This window comes from Falco biarmicus, chromosome 4, assembly GCF_023638135.1.
Source record: "Falco biarmicus isolate bFalBia1 chromosome 4, bFalBia1.pri, whole genome shotgun sequence".
NCBI classification, from domain to species: domain Eukaryota; kingdom Metazoa; phylum Chordata; class Aves; order Falconiformes; family Falconidae; genus Falco; species Falco biarmicus.
Window position 1 is genome coordinate 69,123,101 of NC_079291.1, and position 21,346 is coordinate 69,144,446.

The window sequence follows — 21,346 nt, forward strand, 5'->3', positions numbered from 1 at the left end:
GCCGAGCCCGGGAGCGGGGCGACGGGGAAGCTCGGGCTGCGCTTGCCGGGAACAAAAGGCTCCTCCTGGCCGCGGAGATCGCCGTGGCCTGTGGCTCCCGAGCCACCATGCCCCGCAGGGAGCCCGGCTGCGCCTGGGGGGTCCTCTTGACCCTCTGCAGCCTGAGCGCAGCCCAGCCCCGGGAGAGGCAGTAAGTACCGGGAGGAGGTCGGCAGCTTCCCCGTAAAGGGTGGCGGGGGGGACGCGAACCCCTGTGCTCCGCTAAGGGCTCCGGGGGTGGCTGCACCAACCACTTAACAAAGCCTGAGAAAGTCCCCTCGAGGGGCTGGGGTCGGGGAGGCGAGCTGCGGCGGCTCCCGAGCCTGCAACACGTTTGTACTCGCCGGTGCAAAAGTGCATAGCAGAGGGAAAGGCGGGGGGGCGGGGGAGGGAGGGGGGGGGGGGGGGGGGGGGGGGAAGAAGAAAGCCGCCACAGAAATACCTGCCTCTAGCTCCTCCAGCGAGTGGTTGCAAAGCTTTTATCTGCAAACAATTATTTAAGGAATCCGGGGTGTTGCGCAGGGGCTGCTGTTGTGCTTGGGATGGTTGAAGGTACTCTTGGTTGCTCCCGAAGAGCATGTGAGGCATTCTTGTGGGGAGAATCATCCGGGTTGAATCCACAGCTCGTTCTGGTGTGTTTAGGTTAGCTTTGGTTAAGGTTTGCTTTGTTCGTTACCCCGAGCTTATTCTAGCCCATCAACATCATTGAATAGCTGCATTAACTGAGTGCCATGGAGAACTTATTTTCACTTGCTTACTAGGAAATATTTCATGTCCTGCCAAGTTTTAGTGTAACCTGACAGAGCTGTTAGTCAAATGTGCATAAAGGATCTGTCCAGTCACTGTCAAGTTAACTGTTTAATTGTCAAGTTAAATATTGAAATGCCACTTATTAAGTGATTTAAATGGCTGTACCAATGGACTGATACTTCAGAAAGACTTGCACCAATTTAGAACAATGTGAATACATGTGCTTCACATATGGCACTATAGTGCTGTGCTTATGTGACAGTTTGAATCTAATCATTTCATACTGGATGCAGATGGTACTCTTTCTCCCTCCACAGCTAGATGGGCTGTCTTTCTTACCAAGAATTTGCAGGCTAAGTAGTAACTTTTTATTGTTATTTATTATTGTTCTGATGAATTTTCAAACCTGGCAACCATAAGGTTTTGAATCTGCAAGTACCCCATGCGATTTAACTCAAATGCCACAGAGATCTGAACTTCCTTTGGGGGTAGTGGGATCTCCATGGCAATGAGGCCTGCTGAGAGAGAAACATGGGGTTGGAATTTGATAAAAGATTACTTGGGGGGCTGTAAAACACCATCATCGTCATCCCAAAGTGATAATTAATCATGAACTAAAGCAACCTGGCTTATGGAACTGTAGAGAGGCATGAGCTGAGAAATTTGGCTTAAAGTCATATGAGCAATTGCATTGTTTTAAAAGTTCCTTTTGGTTAGAAAAAACTCCAGAAAGGTGTGTCATGAAGAGAATATAAATGTGTTGCTTACAGCCCAACGCATCAAAAAGCTCAGAGCCTGTAATGCTTTTAGTTGGCAAGTTCATGGCATGGTGCCATTCAGCACAGAGTAATGGTACAGATTCCATTCAGAAACAAGGGTTGTAGTATATATGGGAGGTCATCTAGGGTGGCTTTAAAACTGTATTTGTGCCTGCTAAAATAATTCTTTTTTGCTGGGGTTCTTAAACTTGCAGGATATAATTGAACACAAAAGTGGTAGCAGAACAGAATTAGAGCCCAGTCTTGTAACTGCAGTTTCTGGGCTGCTTCTATATAAATTGGGAGGTTAGACATGTGACACATATGCAAGACTGCCTCATAGAAAGTGTGGAGTGTCAGCACTGAGAGTCATTTTTTTAATGTATCAGGTTGAACCATGAAAAATAGAGGCAAAAATGTTAGAAGTATCTAATCTGTTTCAAAACAAAGCATTATCTACAAAACTCTATTGGAGGTTTAGGTGCCCTCTTACTCTTTTGTGAGTTTCAGCTTTTTTATGATTAGCTAGTTGTAGATTTAGTTTGTTTTTATATATAGCGTATAAATAAATCTATAGTTTACATGCAATAAACATTAATGCTACTGTCTTTAAAGAGTAAGCATTTGTAAGCCACTTAGGCTCTGTTCATTTCTACGTGCATTCTGCATTTATTTTATGCATATTAGAGACAGGCCTAGACTGATGGTGGGTGCAAATGTGATGCTGCAGGGCAAATATGTTACAGAGTAATCTGTTCTTTTCCTTTTGTCATACATAGTGACTTACAAGCAAAGATCGCACTCTTGTTTCTGTTCTTGACCATCCACCTCCAATTTTGCTCCTCAGGGGCTATTTGATTGCAGCACCTTCTGTTTTCCGATCTGGCGTTGAGGAAGCCATAAGTGTAACCATCTTTAACTCCATCAAGGAGACAACAGTCCAGATTCAGTTAGTAGTCAAAGGAGAAACTGTGTCACGAGGCCATGGAACAGTTCTGGGTAAGTTCCTGTAAGTCTGACCTTGAGAACTAGTTTATAAGTTGAGGTGCTGTGGGAGCACACCAGTACCTCTTTGAAAATTGCTTTAGGTTATGACAGAACTGGAACCAAACTGATATTTAATTAATTGACTGCTGCTAAACGTTCTCAGTTGATTGTGCTAATGTGGTTTTTATGTATGTGATCTGAAATATCCAAGGCTGATAATTGTGGAATACCAAGACATACAGAGGCCCTAGATAATTGATATTAAAGAGTTTTATAGTGAGTATCTCTCATTTTGAAACCGGAATGTTTGACACTGGGAAGCTGTGTAAGGAATGATACAAGTTCACTTTAAAGAAAAATACACAATTACATCATCATCATAAATTTTCTACCTTATTTTCAAATGAGACTGCTGAAATGCAGTCTCCCCAGTCTTCAGGACTGAGTAGGGCTGAGAGAGGTGGTAATATTTGTGCAGTTGGGTAAGTCTTTAAAATCCAAGACAGATACCTCTCTGTCCTGTGTGTAAAGACAAAAAGTGTTTTGGTTATGTCCAGCTTAAAACCGAATGAATTACCTTAGTGCAAATGAAGTCCAGCAGCACTGTTCCACCACTGCTACTAGTGGTGTAAGCTGTAATGTAGACAAGGCTCAGGCAATCAGGCTTTTTAACCATCATGCTTTAACCCTTCTGTGTGTAAGAACTGGGAGTTATAGAAAAAACATTTCCTTTCGTGGAACAGATTGTTTCTGGTTTTATCCTCCTCTTCTCTTTGAAATTGGCTGACAATTGCTAAGTAATTCAAAGGGAGTGTTGCTTACACATGTGGACAACATATGCTAAAGAGAAATCTTGGGTATGGCTGTATGCAGCAATCAAAATAGATTCTGTGAGTGTTTGTTTTGAGAATTATTCAAGTCCCAAAAGAGGTCAAGTCTGTTTTACAGCAAAATACTTCTGTAAGCGTAGGATACCCTGTGCTGAAACCTCAGCCTTGGTGGTACTCTCTAACTGTAGAGCACTTTGCAGTTTACCTTGTGCAAAAATTGTAAATAAATGTTGACCCAGTTCATTTTGGAGAGCTCTACTAGGTCTGACTTGCTCACCCTGCAGATTGTTTTACACAGTACATGAAAATTACTTCAGGTGAAATCATAATGAAGGGGTACTGCAGCTAGCAGTTCTGTGACATGGCATCTCCTTTCAGTCAACTGCAAATGTCTAAAATGTTAGTACCGTAGCCTGAGGAGAATAACTCTCTCTCTCTCATTTCAGATAAAAGAACAATTAAACTGAAGGTGAGTGTCAGTTATTTTAATGTTTTTGGTGAAAACATGAGGGACTTGTCTTCAATCACATCAGGCATTGCTCTCTGAGCAGCTGCGGCACAAATACAGGTCATGTTCTGGTGCACACACTGAGGAGGATGCAAGCTTTGCAAGAGGAAGAGCGAAGAATGAAAAAACAAAGCTTAATCCATCACAGCTTATCAGGCCCTTACACCACTGAAGAAAATCAATGGCTGAATCTGTGTCTCATTGTCAATGTAGAACTTTGTTGTGATTATTTTATAAGAATGGCAGTACATATGGCTAATTAAGTGATGTGGAGCATTGCACAGACCACTGAAATCCATAGTAGTGGCAGGTTATTGAACATTGTGTCTCTGCTAGTTACTCTGGTAATGCTATATTATTTAAAAAGCATAGTTTTTCACTAGTTTTGCTACGTTTTAACCATTGACATCAGTAATATTTTTGCCATCAGCATAGTCCATAAAATGAAGCTTACACTTGCTGAAGAGATGGAGGGAATGAGAACAACTTTTTTATTTCCAAAGAGGATTTGTAGTGGAGTAAAAATATGATGAAATTAAATGCAATTCTGGCAGAGAGTTGCACTAGCCATTAAAAAGACATTAAATACGCTTACCTTAGTAAATTACATTTTTAAAGCAGTATCTGGCTTTATTTGAATCCCTAGGATACTGGAGATCTGAGGTGCAGTGAAAAGTAGTCATTCTTACAGCAGAAAGACATCCTGTGAAAGATCTCCCCTGCTCTGCACCTTGCATGAGTTATCCTTCCTCATGCCACAGAGTGAGCTAAATGCTACTAGTTCAGAGTTCACTGTTCGTTGAAAGAAGTAATTTAGTTTATGCTATATGTAGGACCAAGTGATACCATACAGAGAAAAATGAAGCCATTTTCTTGGTTTCTGTGAGATAATTTGGCTGTGCTAGTACAGGACCTTCGTCTTCATCTCTCTTCCTAGATCTTTGAAAAGTAGGGTTTTCAGTCTTGTTGATAAAGCATGATCAAAACATTTGCAACTGGAAGAGGTGTATTATGTGTATCATGTGTGGTGATTTGTGGTGGAAGATTATTGCTTCAAGTGTAGGCAAAATAGAGCTGGACTGAAGAACAAGTCTTAAAAGTGTTGGATCTGTTAACTTAGGACTTGCTTTGGAGTTGTCAGCTCTGATGGGAGGTAAATGGGGTAGGTGAAACAAATCATATAAATATTAAATTGTGATGCGCTTCTGGAATAGCAGTAGGCTCTGGATAGTATACTAGATGAATCCCTGTAGCATATGACCCTGGGGAAAAAAATTTCCGTACTGCATCGCTAGCTCTTGATTGAAGCTGGTCATGTCTGAATAAGTCTCTTCTGTGCAGTGCCATAAGAAAAAATGGCCTCTTTTCAGTAGATCCAGGTATTTGGGAACAGTTCTATTGTATTACTGTAGCAGAGCACCTACTGCATCATCTACATTATCACTGGCCTGTAAGTAAGCTAAAGCCTCTGATTCACAGAAGGCTAACTTGCTTAGCGATGGTCTGTTGTGCCCGATTGGATCTCCTCTGCCTTGGTGGCATACCCCAGAGTTGTCTTTGCCTTCTCTGTAATTACTATATGGCTGATGTTGATACTGCTCTGTCCTGTCAGCGTTTAAACTGTGCCTGGGAATTAGGTTCTAGGAAGGGTTTGATACTTCCTCACTCTTTACTGGGTTAATGTACAAGTGTGTAAGTATTACTTTCATTTTGAGAAGGTGTCATGTAGACCTGTGTAATAGGAAACATCAGCAGTTATACCAAATGCTGTAATTTCTTTATCCAAAGACTCACTGTTGAATAAAATATGCAGTTATTGCTGTTTTCATATTTATTTTATTCACTTTCAAATTATGACCTGTTATCATAATATTTCTGTATTATCAGACTTTTTGCTTCATAATTTTTAATCTAATTTAATTTTAAAAGTCTTTTAGTTCTCTGAAGAACTGATTGAAAATGTGCAAGCGTGCATATTTTGTTTTGGCGGGGTTTTTTTGTGGGCTTATCCTTTTTTCCTCCCATCAGTAGAGCCGTGTCTTCCATAGCATGGTTGACTTCCCCATGTAACACATCATCTTTAGTGGAAGCTGCACATGTAGATCAAATACCACTTTGCTTGAGTGATAAAGGGCAGAAGAGAATTTCCTGCCTGTTTTTAGCATGACTTTACCTCCTTTGAAGTTTATACATTGGAAAATATCTAGTATGTTCCTCATTTTCTTTTTATTACTAACACATAGTTGCACTGAACAAGTGCCTGCTCTTTGCTCACTTCAGTGTCAGTTATGTTCCCCAGAAAGCGCAAAGGCTTTTCTGTGTCTTCCTCAACTTGTGGTCTGTTTTCTAGGTGCCTTCAGGACTTCGTGGACAAGCACATCTAAAAGTCTGGGGCAACCGGCATTTAGCAGAGGAAGGCTACATTTTTCACAACTATACCACAGTAACCATTGACAGCAAGGGATCATCAGTGTTCATCCAGACTGATAAACCTGTCTATAAGCCCAAGCAGAAGGGTAAAGTGACCTTGGAGAACTTGCCAGATGCTAGGGCTGCTTTCAAGCAAAACTTTTCTTGAGGGTAGATTCTAGGATGAGATATTCTGCTCAGTGTCAGCTGTGATGACTAATAAATTTCCTCTTTTCCTTTTTTAGTGTTGATAAACCTCTTTATGGTGACTTCTGACTTGAGACCAGTCAATGACAGGGTAAAAAAAACTTTTCTTTCACACTGTAAAATATGATGGAATACTTGGCAACCTGTGTTTTATTCTAACGTACATTTAGCAGAAATATAGTTGGATTTTTTTAACCTATTTAGGCATATCTTGGGATTGCTTGTTGTTATTTACAATTTAGTTGGTCACATTACTGATGAAGGAGAATACACGCTTTTGTAACACTAGGAAATATGATGTAACTATGCCAAAGCAGTTAGAATTTTTCAGACTTGCACTTTGTTTAGGTAATGCACGGATATGCAAGGTGTTACTTCTCCACTTGGATGTGTGAGGGAAATGTGTGTTTCTCAGGCTAGTCTTACCAAAATAGAGATGTTTAAACTTTGTCACTTTGTGCTGTGTCTCAGCAGTTCATCACAAGAAGCGGAAAAGTAGCTTTGTTTTGTAAAGCTTTTTATTCTTTTTTTTTTTCTTTCCTTTCAGATTGAAGCTTATGTGGTGGTGAGTATCTGTCTGCCAATCATCTAGCATGTATCCTATAGAGGCGCAAGATTCTTGTAGCCTTGAGAGGAACCAGTCATGCGTCTGTGCCTTTTCAAGTCCATTATGGCCGTTCCCAACTGTAACCTGTGCAATTATCTCTATCCCTGTGTCTTTAACTGATCTTTGTGTCTTGCTTTTTTTGTTATCATCAACAAATATACTTGTTTTCTACTTCAGTTTCAGAAATCCATTCCCATTTTTCAGCCTGAGAAGAAATTGGCTAGATTCACTGGGGTTAATAAATGTAACAGTCCCACTCAATTTCTCCCTTCTTTTCAATGCAGACACACTCCTATCCTTCATCTGGCTGGGCTGATATAGCAGGGCCATTCTCATCTCTGCACCCAAACATTATGATAGTGGACAATAGAAATTCATGGCAAGGAAAGGGTGCTCCTGTCTTCTTCCTTATGAGGTGAATGAGAGGTTCCTTCTGTGTCTAGTCTTTTTTTTTTTTTTTTTTTTTTTTTTTTTAAACCATGTGTTTTCTTTAGCTGTCAGCAAGCAGAAGAATTCACCCTCTTGTTTGCATTCAGTCACAGATTTAATGCTGACAAAAACAGCGGGATTAATTTCATCTGACTTAGTCATCTAAAAAATGTCTTGTTAGTTGTACAGCTCCCTTTATTAATAGAAAGAAAGCATCTTCAGAGGCCAGTTCATCCCATCGAAGATAGGTGTCTTATAAGATAGGTGAAAGATCTGTCACTTGACAGTGCTTGTGTGCATTGGTTATAGAAGCAGTGTCCTTAAATGAGTCTGAATTTTAGAATACCCCCTGGTAAAGTATCTTCGGAAAAATTTTGGCAGGTGTTAGTTACATTTGAGCTGTTAGTGAAGTGTATATATTACAAAATGAAGTTCTTTGTTGCAAACTGAGTTAAATGTGTTCGTGATATTCATTTTCACTGTGATGTTTCTCGTTCCTAAACCACTATGCAGGATCCTCGGGGGTCTCGTATGATAGAGTGGAGCAATTTGAAACCATTTTGTTGTGGTAAGTTTCAAATTATTTTTTCTCAGTGTATTGTTGTTTGCCTTTGCTTCTGCTTATACTGAGTTGTGTTCAACAAGCCTTGACAAGGGATGATGAGTGACATGGAGTTCATAGTATGTTGTTTCCTTTTTCAGGTATTGTAAATATGACTTTTCCTTTGTCTGATCAGCCAGTGTTTGGTGAATGGCTCATATTTGCTGAAATGCAGGGGCACACATACAACAAATCCTTTGAAGTTCAGAAATACGGTGAGTTGTATCGAAATCAACTTTGGCTATAACTCCAAGTGCATTTGGAAGAACAAAATATTATGAAATGTTCTTACTTGAGATGAAACTTTTAAAAGGTCGTGAGGAAAAACTCTTTAGAGGCTATGTACTTCAGGGGTATAGACATTTGTAACTTAATCAAGCCCTTTGTTCCTGTCCTCCACACTTCATAAAGGACCTGAAATGGGATGTCATATTGTATGATCTATTCATGTAACAAAGATTTAATTTTGCTTTGGAAAACTCTTTAAGGTGCTTTCAGTCTGTCAGTGCTTTCCTTGCTTTCCCAGAGCCCTCCTTGAAATTCTGAATTCTTTTTTTTGCTACCCCCTTTTTCAGTCTGAGTCCCTCTGATGAAAGGTGGGCATCGTTACACCCAGCACACAATCTATGACATCTGACCTGATCACACAAGCATTTGTAGGCACTGACAACTGCTAATATCTCACCTGTATTCCTAACATATTGTGGAGGAGTCAGTAGCGAGTTGTCCTCTTTACCATGTATCTAAGAGAAACAGCTCAGGCTCAAATCCTGGAACACAGATTCCTCTGAAAAGCAGTAAAAATCTCAGGGTGTTTTGCTAAGGTCGTCTCGCCTAGATGGTCACAGTTTGCGACTTTTGTTGATTCGTTCTCTGCTGAGTTCTGTCCCTTCTAGTGTTAGCTACGCTGCCCTCATCTGACCATAAGCAGCGATCTTGTCAGAGCTGTATATGCTTTTGCTATAACCTGGACAGTAAGATCTCCTTGAAAAGATTCTGTTGTATTTCTTTTCATTGTAGTATTACCAAAGTTTGAGTTGCTGATTGATCCCCCTCGCTACATTCGTGACCTTTCACTCTGTGAAAAAGGAACTGTCCATGCCAGGTAGGAACATGTCCCGGATAAAGTTTCATTGTTACGGACTGTAGTACAGCCACAGGATGGTGCAGTCACTGGAGCTTGAATCTTCTGCAGACTTTTTGGATGCTTTCTGGTCCTTGTCAGAAGTTTTCCTATGTAAGAACCATCATAAAACGTGTTGACAATAACAAGCTGGAAAACATTCTGTGATATTTCTTTCTGTTTTCTAGATGTGCAGGTCACATGGTACTAGCCTTGATATAGTCAGGAAAATGCTGACTGTTATTCTGGAAGTTATTCATTATCTTCTTTTCATTGCAGATATACATTTGGAAAACCAGTGACAGGAAAGTTAATTGTCAATATGACTATAAATGGTGTAGGGTACTACAGGCATGAAGTGGGACACCCTGTCCTCAAGACCACCCAGGTGAGGGAGACCACGGAGTCAGCTGCAAAAAATTACCTGATCTGTACTCTTTGACATTAGTACCAGAGCTCTATTTAATGTTACTGATGGCATATCAGAAAATAAATGAATGAATGCAATAATTGGGTCCAGTGTAATAAAGATATTACGTATATTTACATTGTGTGTTTATGATTTGGGGGGGATGAGAATTTGTTGGCATAGTATTGATCTGGTTTTAGAGCATATAGTGGTGAGGGAGAACATGAGAATGAGGGACTGTGACAGAGCTAGTGGATGGATAAGGGAGGAAAATGAAACTTGCTTGCTTTCTTCCTTGCTTCGCCCACTCTCCAATTCATTCATTCCACATCCTTTAAAAATATGCTGCAAACTCACTATAGCAAGTGCCTACACTTTAGATTTGGCTTCTAGACCCTTTTTGAGTGTGAATGCAAACTTATGTTTCTGTTCCCCAACACACTTTGTAGATTGATGGCTCTGCTGTTTTCAATGTGTGTGTGAAAGACATGATGCCAGCTGATGTTCCAGAACATTTTAGAGGCACAGTCAATATCTGGGCCACGGTGATCAGCTCTGATGGAAGCAAGCAGGTTACATTTGATGACTCAACACCTGTTCAGAAACAGCTGATTGATATCAAGTACTCCAAGGATACCAGAAAACATTTCAAACCTGGACTGCCTTACAAAGGAAAGGTAAGATTAAAAGTAGAGACACTGTCATGTGGCTGATATAAGGTTATACTGACTTCATCCCAGGATGTTATACCATGTTCTGGTGTATTTTTCCCACCTGCTGTTTCTGTCCTTGACTGGAATTGCCTATAATGTAAAAACTGTTGTTCTGTAAATGAAACACTGTGTAGGTAGAAGTCACTTACCCTGATGGAAGTCCAGCTAACAAAGTCACTATCCGAATTAAAGCTGAACTCACACCAAAGGACAACGTTTATACAAGTGAACTGGTATCAAGAAATGGCCTGGTGGAGTTTGAAATCCCCTCCATCCCTACAGCTGCCCAATATGTCTGGCTGGAGGTGGGTCAAAGCTCTTTATAGGATTAGTGGGCTTTAACATAACTAATCTTGTCAAACCTGCACTTTATAAATCAGTGCTACAAACAGGAAATCGGTGCCTTTTAGCTTCAACTTCTTGATTTAACTGCAGCAAACACTTGCTTTGTTTCTTGCTGCCAATAGAACTGGTGTTGATAACCATCATGAAAAGATGCTTCTTGGAATACAGCTTAACATATAGTAGTAAGGGTCTAGGATTTGGAGAGTAGTGTTGCTATGTAAGGATGACAAGAGATGAAGAGCTGGAAAGTATAAAATGGGAGATGGGGATACAATGTAAGAAGAGAGTACATCAGGCTTTCTATGTATGCGTAACATTCAGATGTAACTTTTGTTAAGACCAAAGTGACTGCGATTGATGGGAAACCATCTGGGGATCAGTATCTGCCAAACTACTTGTCCATCAGTAGCTGGTACTCGCCCAGCAAGTGTCACATCCAGCTCCAGGCACCAGATAAACCTTTCCAGGTATGTAGTCTTCATATTCAATTGTGGCAAAAACTGCATTTCTTGGCTTAAAGTACTTTGTTCTAATTAAATATTTCTAGCCATTTCTGTTTCTGGGATCCTGGACTGTTATTGTTTCCACTACAAAGTCTGAAGTAGCTCCATTTCAGCCACCAAATAAATAATTGTTCGATGTGGGCTGCACTTGGCTCTAAACAAAAAATACCTTTGATGCTTTGCACAGCACCTCATTCTCCTTTGTGCTGTGCAGACAGGGGAGAGAGGGTGAATACAGGTGCTGGCAAGGTCTAAGTTTTTCGTATTTGAATATATGTTCTGTGCATCTCGGTAACATTTACATATGAATTGCTCAGTGAAAATTACATGCTTTAGTTCAAGTCAACAAATGTTGAAAGATTGGAAGTGATACTAGTAGGAATAGCTCAATTACTGAAGGTCCAGATTAGGTCTGTGTAGTCTCATTAGAACTTCCAGTTTAAATCTCAGCTGGATCTATTTATTCTTCCAGTTATCGAACTATGACCATAGTTATCTTGTCATCTTTTGTAGTTTTTGTAGGTGCCTCTCTAGAAATGTAGTCCTTCCAAATAATTGTTGTTGTGGCCTCTCTCCTAAAGGAAAGATCTGATTTAACCATGATTCCTGTTGCATATTGTTTTACTGTGGGTTGTTTAGGGTTTGTTCTCTTCCCAAGAAGATATGCTGTGGGTCTGCATATTGCTTTGCAGAAAAAAAACCTGTGGGTTTTGGCAATATACACACTTAGATTTCCATTGTGAGCAGATCCGTCAGGTTGGTTTCAGACTCTTGGTATCCAAATAAGAGCAATTTTTTTTAATCATTGCATTTCATGGAAGTTTAATGGCTAATTAATCTTTTACAAGTTTCCTGAGGTATGGAAAGGGGATTATACACTGCTAATCTGGACACATCGTTCTTATTATAACTTGATTAGAACTAATTCTTCTGTGGGAAAGCTAGGAGCTGGATGACCAGCTGATGGTAGGAACTGTTTCCCTGCTTTGCCAGCTCTTACTGGGTGTTCCAATTAGCTACATTCATTTTTTAATTAATTATTTCATCATTTGCACTGGGGAATTCTTAATACTTCAAATATTTAATGTCACGAGGCACTTCTTGGCCTCTATGGCATTCTTACTGTATTTAACCATTAGCAGCTCCTTGTATTCAAGTCCTTGCCATTTCAGTTTGTACCATATATACTTTCTGGAAAGATGACACTGTAAGTGGAGGTTTTCTGAAAGATTTCAACAGGATTTAATATTGCTGTTCAGCCTTAACAGTCTTAGTTGGGCAGTGCTATGCTTTAAAATGGCAGGAGGGTCAGGAGTGGAAGTTGCTGAAGAAACCATAGTTAACACAAGTGTTAGCTGCTCCTCATATCCCAGAAGCAAGAAGTTTGTGTTCCTAGGAAAGTCGTCTCCTTCGTGGAGGGCTTATTACTTAGCCAGACATGACCCAGTCCTAATCCCGTGACTGCACACTGATGCCTGTGCTGTTGGGATTGGCAGTATTTGGGGGGTTTGTCTCAGGGTATTCAGTACTTGGTGAGTACCTCTGGCTGTAGGACTTCAGTGCACAAAAAGTGCAGGAAGTCAGTGTGTTGCTCTGAAGCCTATTGCAGTCATCAAATGAGTTTACCCAGAAAAAAGAAGCTCTCTTCTCATTTATTTATGTGTTTGACAGCTCCTTGAGTGCTAGACTTGCAAATTAATATCAAGACTTGTGTAATTTGGAAGTATTTTTCCTCAGATCTATTTCCAGTAATTTCATGCCACGCTTGGTTATGTTTGAATTAGTATTTGCCATATGAAAGTAATCACCATGTATAATCTCAGTTCAACTGCAAAGACTATCAAATGCACATCTCTTCCCACCCCCAACCCATCTCTTTCTTTTTTGGGCTGGACTGCTGAAGAGGTGTCTAAAATTCAACCAATTCTGACAGCTGCTCCATGCCAAAAGGCTTAACTTTCAGGATTCCAGAGATTCCTTTATTGTTTCATTAATGCATGCAACCCCCCAGCCCATTCTCCTGTTAGATCTGCAGGGAGTGAAGAGCTGAGCACAGACCCCTATTTATTGTGAAAAAAGTTCATGAAAACAGTGCTAATGTAGTATACGTTTCTTAACAGCGGGGTCATGTCTCGTGTGGACTGAAACCCAAATAGATTTCTGTGCTTTGTACATTAAAGCATGCATTGTAACAGACCAGATCTTTTGCTTTTCTGTCTCTGGGTGCAGGTAGGAGAGGAGGCATGGATTGCAGTGAAGTCCACATGTCCTTGCAACTTCACTCTACATTATGAAGTGGCATCACGAGGCAACATTGTCCTTTCAGGACTGCAGCCCAGTAACATCACCCAGCAGAGGAGCAAAAGAGCCACCTTTCCCTTTGAGAAGAACATTGATATCGCACACTTCCCAGGAACAGGTAGCTAGCATCAGAAATGCAAACTCACCCCTGTTTTCAGGGAAAAACAAACTTTCTGCAAACCTAAGTATCCTCTTTTTTTGAATTTGGTGGTCCTTAAAGGGCACAGAATAATTTTGTGCAAGAAAAATACCGATCCATTGCACACATAGTCATAGGAACAAGGTAAGTTTCTCCAAGAGGGGTAATTCTTGCAGTTTTCTCTAGTCTTTCTGTAGCTTCTCTGTTAAAACCCCTCTAGTTTAATATGCTTGGCTTGGGATCAGCTGAGTAGCAGGGAAGCGTATGATGGGGCTGGGGCAATGTACTAAGCTGGTTGAGCTTAAAACTAGGAAGAGAACATAGATGGAGTGGTAGCAGCAATCAGGCTAAAGGAGAAGATCGTTCAGTCAGCATGGGAAGCGAAATGAAGTGTGGCCTCCTAGTTTGTGCAAGGAATAACAGAAAGATACAAATCTGGGGAATTCAGGGAACTGGGGATAAAGAATGGTGTGCATGGGAAGATGCATACAACAGTCTGTCTATCCTAGCAACATGTGCAATAGCAGCCAGTTTCAGATAATTTGGTAAAAAGTAAAAGAAACTTTCCTAGATGTGCCCACCCAGCTTCTGGTAACCAGTGGTTTAAGAATTTGTAATGACTTTCTTCACCGAAGGTTGGTTCTGAGCTGTTGTATTTAAAGATTGCCCAGAGGCACACTGGTTGCTCCATCATTGGAAGTGTTAAAGGCCAGGGCCTGGACTGGGCTCTGAGCAACCTGATCTAGTGAAAGATGTCCTTGCCCGAGGCAGGGGGCTTGGAACTAGATGATTCTTAAAGGTCCCTTCTAAGCCAAACTGTTCTATGATTCTATTTAACTGCTGCTGGTGAAATGATGCATAATCCTTTTTCAAACCCATTAATACTTTTTCTCTCTGCAGTGTTCTGCAGCAATGGATACTTTTCTTGTTTATTTTAAATGGCTTGATAACTTAATTGTGTATTTCCTTGGGTTTATGGCAGGCAAAACACTGGGTAGTCAATCTCTACCCACCTTCTCCATATTGCTCATTATGTTATGGGTGCTAATTGTCTGTCAGCTTTCACAAAGAAAAGAAAAAGGGAAAAGATTCTGAGTTCAAGAAGAGTTTGTGAAGGATGCAAGTCCTGGATGTAAAGTTCTGCGCCTTGCAGCATTTGAATAGGGAGGAAGAGAGTGATTTTGATAAATGAAACTGTCCCTTTTACAATTTATTTTTTAGCACCTACCAGTACCCCTGCAGCAGAGGTTGAAGTCTGCATGACATTCCTCCGTTTCTCAGTAGTTCACAACATGGCTCCCTTGGGCCGTCTTCTGGTGTATTATGTCAGGGAGAATGGAGAAGGGGTCACAGACAGCCTGCAGTTCACTGTGAAGTCCTCCTTTGAAAATCAGGTATTGGCAATGTAGCTAGTGGAGAGGAAGGGGTGGTGTCTTGTTACTCTTTGTAGTTCTGTCTGCTGATTTTGAGTCAAGATAATGGGATTTAATGTTAAATTCTTAGGTTTCTGTGGCTCTCTCGGCAAATGAAACAAGACCTGGTGATGTTGTGAACATCAAGGTCAGAGCTGCAAAATCAAGCTGTGTCTGCATTGCCACTGTGGATAAGAGTGTCTACCTGCTGAAGACAGGTTTTCAGCTGACAGCCAGTCAGGTAAAAGGAAGCTTAAGGCACTGATGTCTTTCTGTTAGTACCACTAAATGCACTTTACCTTTAGTTAGTAGCCTTTATACCGAAGGACAGCAGTCTCTTCCCTTTCCCTGCAGGTGTTTCAGGAGCTTGCAGAGTACGATGTATCTGATGCTTTTGGAGCTCCAAAGGAAGAAGGGCACTTCTGGTGGCCAGGCATGTCCTCACGTAGACGCCGTAGATCTTCTGTGTTTCCCTGGCACTGGGACATCACCAAGGATGCTCGCTTCGCGTTTACAGTAGGAAGAATCAGCCTCACTTCTCTATGGAGTGTCTTTTTTACTTTTATGTGTGCAGGATAATTTTCAGCTCTGTAGGCCATTGTGGGTTTTTTTTCATATCAGAGCTGTTTCTGCTGGGGGGTAGGCTGAAAAGTGATTTCTGAGAACAGAGAGTACAGCTGCAGCAAAAATCGTGGAGAAATGTGTTTTGATTTTGGCCAATCTTGATGAGAGGGCCAGATATCCTGTTGGGTGAAGTAATTCATGCTGATGCTCTGGAAAATTAGACAAGGGACCAGAAGATTCTTCCAGTCATGGGTGAGCTAGCAGATCCCTTCTGCAGTTACTTTGACAGGGAAGGAAGGTGGGATGTGAGTCTTTCCTTATAGCCTTTTCACTTTTAAACTGTTCTCTGGAAATCCTTTAAACTTCTTTCCTGCCCTAGTTCAGAAAGCTTCTGTGGCCATCTGTGTTGAAAGATCAGTAATGTTTTCTTTTTATCCTTTGTCTGGTTGTTACTTAAATGCCATATATTTAGGCAGTTGTGTTGGTTGGTGTCTTTCAATAGTTAAACTTGTCAGATTTTAAAAATCTTATTTCCTTTGGTCTGTGCCATGTATTTGCATCAGCATTCAGGCTGAGCACTTAAAACAAGTTAGGTTTGTTGGGGTTTTTTAATGTACTCACGCACTAATGCATTTCTTCACTGCTTTGGATACTAACAATGAAGTCCTTTAAGCTAAAACCAGTTCGGTCATCTCTAAGTTTTAAAAGACATGCTACTATGTTTCCATTAGCTTCTTGCTTTCCTTTTGATTAAAATGATTTTTACCTGATCTATTTGAAAAGTTCTGTTCATTAGCCTCTTTCTTCCCTTCCTACAGTTGCACAGTAGAGTCCATCCAACCTTGCAGACTCTGCTGACATCCTACCTCTTTGCCTTCCATGCTGCTGCAGCATGTAATCTCTGTTCCCTGGCTATGTGAAGCTGTAAGGACATGCCACATGGAAGGCCATGCTATGCATGTTACATGTTTTGTATTCTTTACATAGGCTTTTACTACTTGCTGCTCTTAAAGCCTAGAGAGCCAGTGTCACAGGTCTGATGTTTTATGTTCTTTCCATTTTTAATCCACCTACCTGCTAATAATAATGAGCCTTGATTCCTTCAGATCCTCTGTCTCTTCATTCTTTGTCCTTTTTAGCTAAATTGTTCTGTGTTGTCTTAAATCCCATAGGCTTCCACATACTCCCCCAATGCCTCAATTAAATCCTCATTACTATCCACTGCTGCAGGAGTTGCTGCTGCTTCTCTCTCTGTGATCTCTTGGGGTTTTGTTCTGAAGGTTTTTTCCTCTTACCAAGAGGTGTAAACTCTTGGGAAAAGATACATATGTTAATAGCTGGTATGTATGCATTGCTGTGTACATGATTAGTAATAATTGGATGTGTATGTGAAAAGAACAAAGCTCATACTCCCTTTGGTGTTTGGGAACTACTGTCTCTTATGAATAAGTGCATTTAGGGGACAGAGCTGGCAGACAGCTTTTTTATGAATTCTGTATTTTTACTGTGAAGCTATGTGGACAGTTTCCATTTTGCTTGGCATTCCTGGTAGTGCAGGATTGGTGATGTCTGATGTGAGAGCTGCCTGCTAACTGCAGCAGAACACACTGGAAACTTTTAGGAAGGGTAAAAAGCTGTAATGTAATTTTCTAGGGGAAAAATATGTGTAATAATTTTTCACCTGTAGCTGCCTGGCAGTTACACACACCCAGTAACGTTAGATATTGGTTTAAATACTTTTTCCAAGCAAATAAGAGCTTTCAAATAAAACCTCTGCCTATAAAGTGCCTATTTTCACATTAGCAGTCATTTTTAGATAAAGTTTTAAAAAATCCTCAAGTTTCAATTGCAATTTACCCCATAAACGTTGGAATAGGGTTGGGGAATTCTATTCAGAAAAGTTTTTATTGGTATATGTTTAATTTTTTAAAAAAATTTTTCCCCTTGCTTTTGTTTTGTGGTCTTCATTTCTATTGTCTAGGAAACCGGCTTGGTTGTAATGACTGATATAGTGAGCTTAAACCACAGACAGAATGGAGGCATGTACACAGATGAGGCTGTTCCAGCTTTTCAGCCACATACTGGGACGTTGGTGGCTACAATGCATTCTAAAATAACACCAAGGTAACATTTTTATTGTAATGCATATTGTCTATGTTACTCTTAGCTATTCTTTTTCTGTATTCTACTGATTTCTACTTCCATGCTGCCAGGAATCTGTTTGGTTTAGACAAGGTGGTGGTGGGGAAACTCTTCCATTTTCTTGACAGACCTAACAAAAATTATAACTGACACTGCTTTGTTAAATTGAAATTAGTCCTGGAAAAATGCAAAGTAACATTCTTCAAGATGATCATTTGAATCTTTTTGCATATCTTGGTTTTTGGTCGATTAGTTGTTGCTTCTCAATATTTGCAAGCTAGCACTTGTTTTGCAGAGTTGCTCATTGCTCATTATTTTGACCATTCAGCTGGTGGTCAAAATAAATAAAATGACAGACAGCATGAGGAAAAAGTCATGAAGTGCTGTGACTAATGCTGCAACTGAGGATGTGCCTTCCCTTTGTATTCTGAACCACCTGGTGGCCTCTTAGCAAAGTTTTGGAGGTTAGTTAAGAAAAAGATAATGAAGCGTGCCAGCTGTAGAAAAATGGACTAAATTATGAAAATATTAGAGATAAGGCAATTCCAAGAGAAGAAACTGAGGGGAATATAAAGTAGTGATTGTAGTAACTACTATTAGCAAGGCCACATCATGATATCATGGGAAGTCACATGCTCTATATGCTTCCTTTGATTTTGCTTGGTGTAAGAATGTAGATTGTAAAACTTTTTTCTGAGATTATATATGCTAGTTTTTAAGGTTATCTTGTTTATCGTATTTTTTTCTATGTCTCCAGACTGTTTGATGTGTGTGTGCACAATGGGATCATTTGGAAAGACACTAATTTGTGTTATGAATGATACACCAGTTCACTTTCCAATGATTCTGTACTAGCTAGAGTTTTGATGGGTCATGTGAGCTGCATTCAAGTGACAACACTGACTTACTAGTTGCTGTTAAAACCATCTTGTTAAAATAATTAATTGTCAAGGATCTATTTCTTGTTGCAGCAGAGCAGAGAAGAGAAAAAGAACCTTCTTTCCTGAAACGTGGATTTGGCGCTGCTTCAATGTCAGGTATTGACAGGGTATTTCCTTAATATGTCAGGTATTGACAGGGAATTTCCCTAATTTTGTCTAGAGGGTTATATACTCTTCAGCTACAGGAAACAAAGCTCTTTAAAACCTATACTCTTCAGCTACAGGAAACAAAGCTCTTTAAAACCTGCTGGAGTTACAGTGGCATTCTCTGGTATTTTTTGGTGTTGTTGCTTTTGTTTATTACTGCTTTAATCAATACACTTTCTTTGTAACATTTAATCTGTTCTTGAAGTGTATTCAATTACTGCAGGTTGAACCTTTTGGTTGTGACTACATTGCAACCCATGTATAATTCACCATGGTGTCACAAGCAGAGGAGAATCTTCAGGGAAGAAAAGGAGCAATGGTTTGGTTCAACACATGTCTAGCTTTTACTCATTTATGGAAAGGGTGTTACTGAAGAGCAAGTGAGGATATAGGTTTGCAGTGATACGCTGTTGTGAGGAAATACTCATTACATAAGCTTGCCTCACAGTAAATGCAAGTCAGACTGCTCTTGCAATAAAAAGGGACTGTAAGATATAAAGTGATGTTGCATTTCTAGCTCTATGCTAAAATTGTCATATGAACCAGAATTCTGTGCACCACATAAGACAGTGAAGGGTAATGGGAAGTCTTGCTAGCGTTCACAGTTAAGAGGCAAGACCAGCCCCTCTGAAGTTCCAGTTTACCTTTATGGAGGGGGATGAGTTGGGTCTGGGTTTGTGTTTGGACCCTAGGGTAACCCAGAAAGGTCAGCTTCAGTGAGTGCTACTGTTTTTTGTCCTTTTCACCCCTATTCTAGCATCAATTGCTCTGTATGCTGTAGGGGAAAGTGATCCCAGAGTAATATGTGTGAGTAGCTGGAGGCAGAATAGCTGCATCTGTAAATCCTCTTATAGCCTAACCATGCACTGGTGAGTATTCTATATTGATTGCTTTTTAAATTGCACAGAGCCCTTCTTTCTCTTTCATCTGATGCAAAAGCATCTCCCCCAAACCTTAATTTACTGCGTAATAAATCATGGATTCCCCCAGGTACAACTGGAACTAAAAAAAAAATGAACAAACAGATAACTAATCTCTCTCAGAAACAGCACATCTATGATAATTTGAAGGAATTCAAATACAAATAAAAAATAAAAGGCTTCTGCAGGTCTGCAAGTAAACTTCATTCTCAGTAAATGATTATAAATTAAATTTGACAGGAACTTGCAGCAAGTGTATTCAAATCTGTTCAATTGAGCATGAAATATGCTTTGTAGAAATACACAAAGAATTCCAGAAGTGCCTGTTTGGGCCTCAGCGAGCTGGGGCAGTTAATTATAAGTGGGAGAGTGTGGAATAAAAAGTTGCAGATTGCATTTTCTCCACTTCATTTCATTAGAAACAACCGAGTTGAGCATTCCTTGATTTCCACTCTCTTGAACAGGAAGAATTAATTTTTTTTTCCTACCATTTATAATTATAATATACAATCCCCCCCAAAAGAAACAAAAGCCTAATGTCAACTTCCCAAACCAATTCTAAAAATTCCTAGAGCCTGGCTGGAGGGTCTAATGGCTGGAAATGTGTGTGTACTTTGGGCCCCTGCCCAGAAGTGTAAGTGCCCTCATGTGTGAAAATAATGTTAATGCTGGTTATGGGCTGAAATCCCAGTGGAAAGAACATCAGCTGCAACAAATTGTCTGGTTAAGCAGACTGGAATACTGCCAGTTCTGGAGCTAGGACACCCTTCTGCTCACTCTTCAGGGCTGAAGTTTATTGCAGGTACTGGCTGCCTAACTCAAGTTTAGGATGAAAACCTAAATATTAAGAAACTAGTGTGCTTAAAAGAAGTTTAAATAACTTGGTGCTGTCAAGCTGAGTGCATTTCCCAGGCTCTCCACTCTGTAGTTGGAGCTGGGGAACTGCATTCGTTGGCCAGAGGGCTTGGCAACTGACAGACCCTAGCATGCCTATTCAAAGGCATAGTGATCTCTAGTTATTTATCAAACTCTTTGGTTTAATCCTTTTCCTACTGTAATATACACACAGACTAGTACATGATATGCTGCCTAGTTACTACAACAGCTTGGGCTCATTGAAAATTACAAACAGTTGATTTAGATAATGAAAGTAAAGATACTTCATTGGTGCCTAAGATGTGAATAACCATCAGTTGAAAAGCAGTGAAAGTGCATTTCTTCAGTTTGTCCTGGATGTGAATCAGGCGGTGTTAGTGTTGAAAGACAGTGTGTTTGCTGTAGACTTACAGAGCTTATACTGAGGATCTTGCTTTCTTGAGTTCCATGCCAACTAAGATGCACGTTGCTCTCAAAAGATTACAGAGCTAGCAGCGTGTGTATCAAGCTCTGGGGAATAAATAAGAACTTGAGAGAAAACAACCTTAGGGTGTACTCATAACTGCACCAATCATCCTGCCAATTGAGCCATGAAATAGCTTTTGTTCTTGCTTTAGAGGAAATATTTTCTGTTCCGGGCAAGGCCAAAGCTTCTTTGCAGGAGGGAAATAGCAAAGTCTGCAGAA

At 40.3% G+C, this 21,346-nt stretch overlaps 1 protein-coding gene across 4 annotated transcripts in view; it reads left to right on the forward strand.

The window, feature by feature from the left end:
- The window catches only part of CPAMD8 (C3 and PZP like alpha-2-macroglobulin domain containing 8), a 54,407-nt gene continuing 33,061 nt past the window's right edge, over positions 1-21,346 (forward strand). For 2 of the 4 annotated variants that reach the window (XM_056338862.1, XM_056338864.1), the window contains exons 1-19: positions 1-190; positions 2,395-2,546; positions 3,811-3,833; positions 6,223-6,388; positions 6,527-6,579; positions 7,036-7,053; positions 8,038-8,092; positions 8,227-8,340; positions 9,146-9,230; positions 9,528-9,636; positions 10,107-10,334; positions 10,505-10,675; positions 11,054-11,182; positions 13,448-13,637; positions 14,880-15,052; positions 15,162-15,311; positions 15,425-15,586; positions 17,616-17,758; positions 18,748-18,813. In XM_056338862.1, coding sequence (XP_056194837.1) covers positions 108-190; positions 2,395-2,546; positions 3,811-3,833; positions 6,223-6,388; positions 6,527-6,579; positions 7,036-7,053; positions 8,038-8,092; positions 8,227-8,340; positions 9,146-9,230; positions 9,528-9,636; positions 10,107-10,334; positions 10,505-10,675; positions 11,054-11,182; positions 13,448-13,637; positions 14,880-15,052; positions 15,162-15,311; positions 15,425-15,586; positions 17,616-17,758; positions 18,748-18,813 — 2,270 coding nt within the window. In that variant the 5' untranslated portion in view covers positions 1-107. Of the gene's footprint in view, positions 191-2,394; positions 2,547-3,810; positions 3,834-6,222; positions 6,389-6,526; positions 6,580-7,034; positions 7,054-7,379; positions 7,511-8,037; positions 8,093-8,226; positions 8,341-9,145; positions 9,231-9,527; positions 9,637-10,106; positions 10,335-10,504; positions 10,676-11,053; positions 11,183-13,447; positions 13,638-14,879; positions 15,053-15,161; positions 15,312-15,424; positions 15,587-17,615; positions 17,759-18,747; positions 18,814-21,346 lie in introns of those variants that run through there. The other 2 variants (XM_056338863.1, XM_056338865.1) reach the window with 2 other exon arrangements.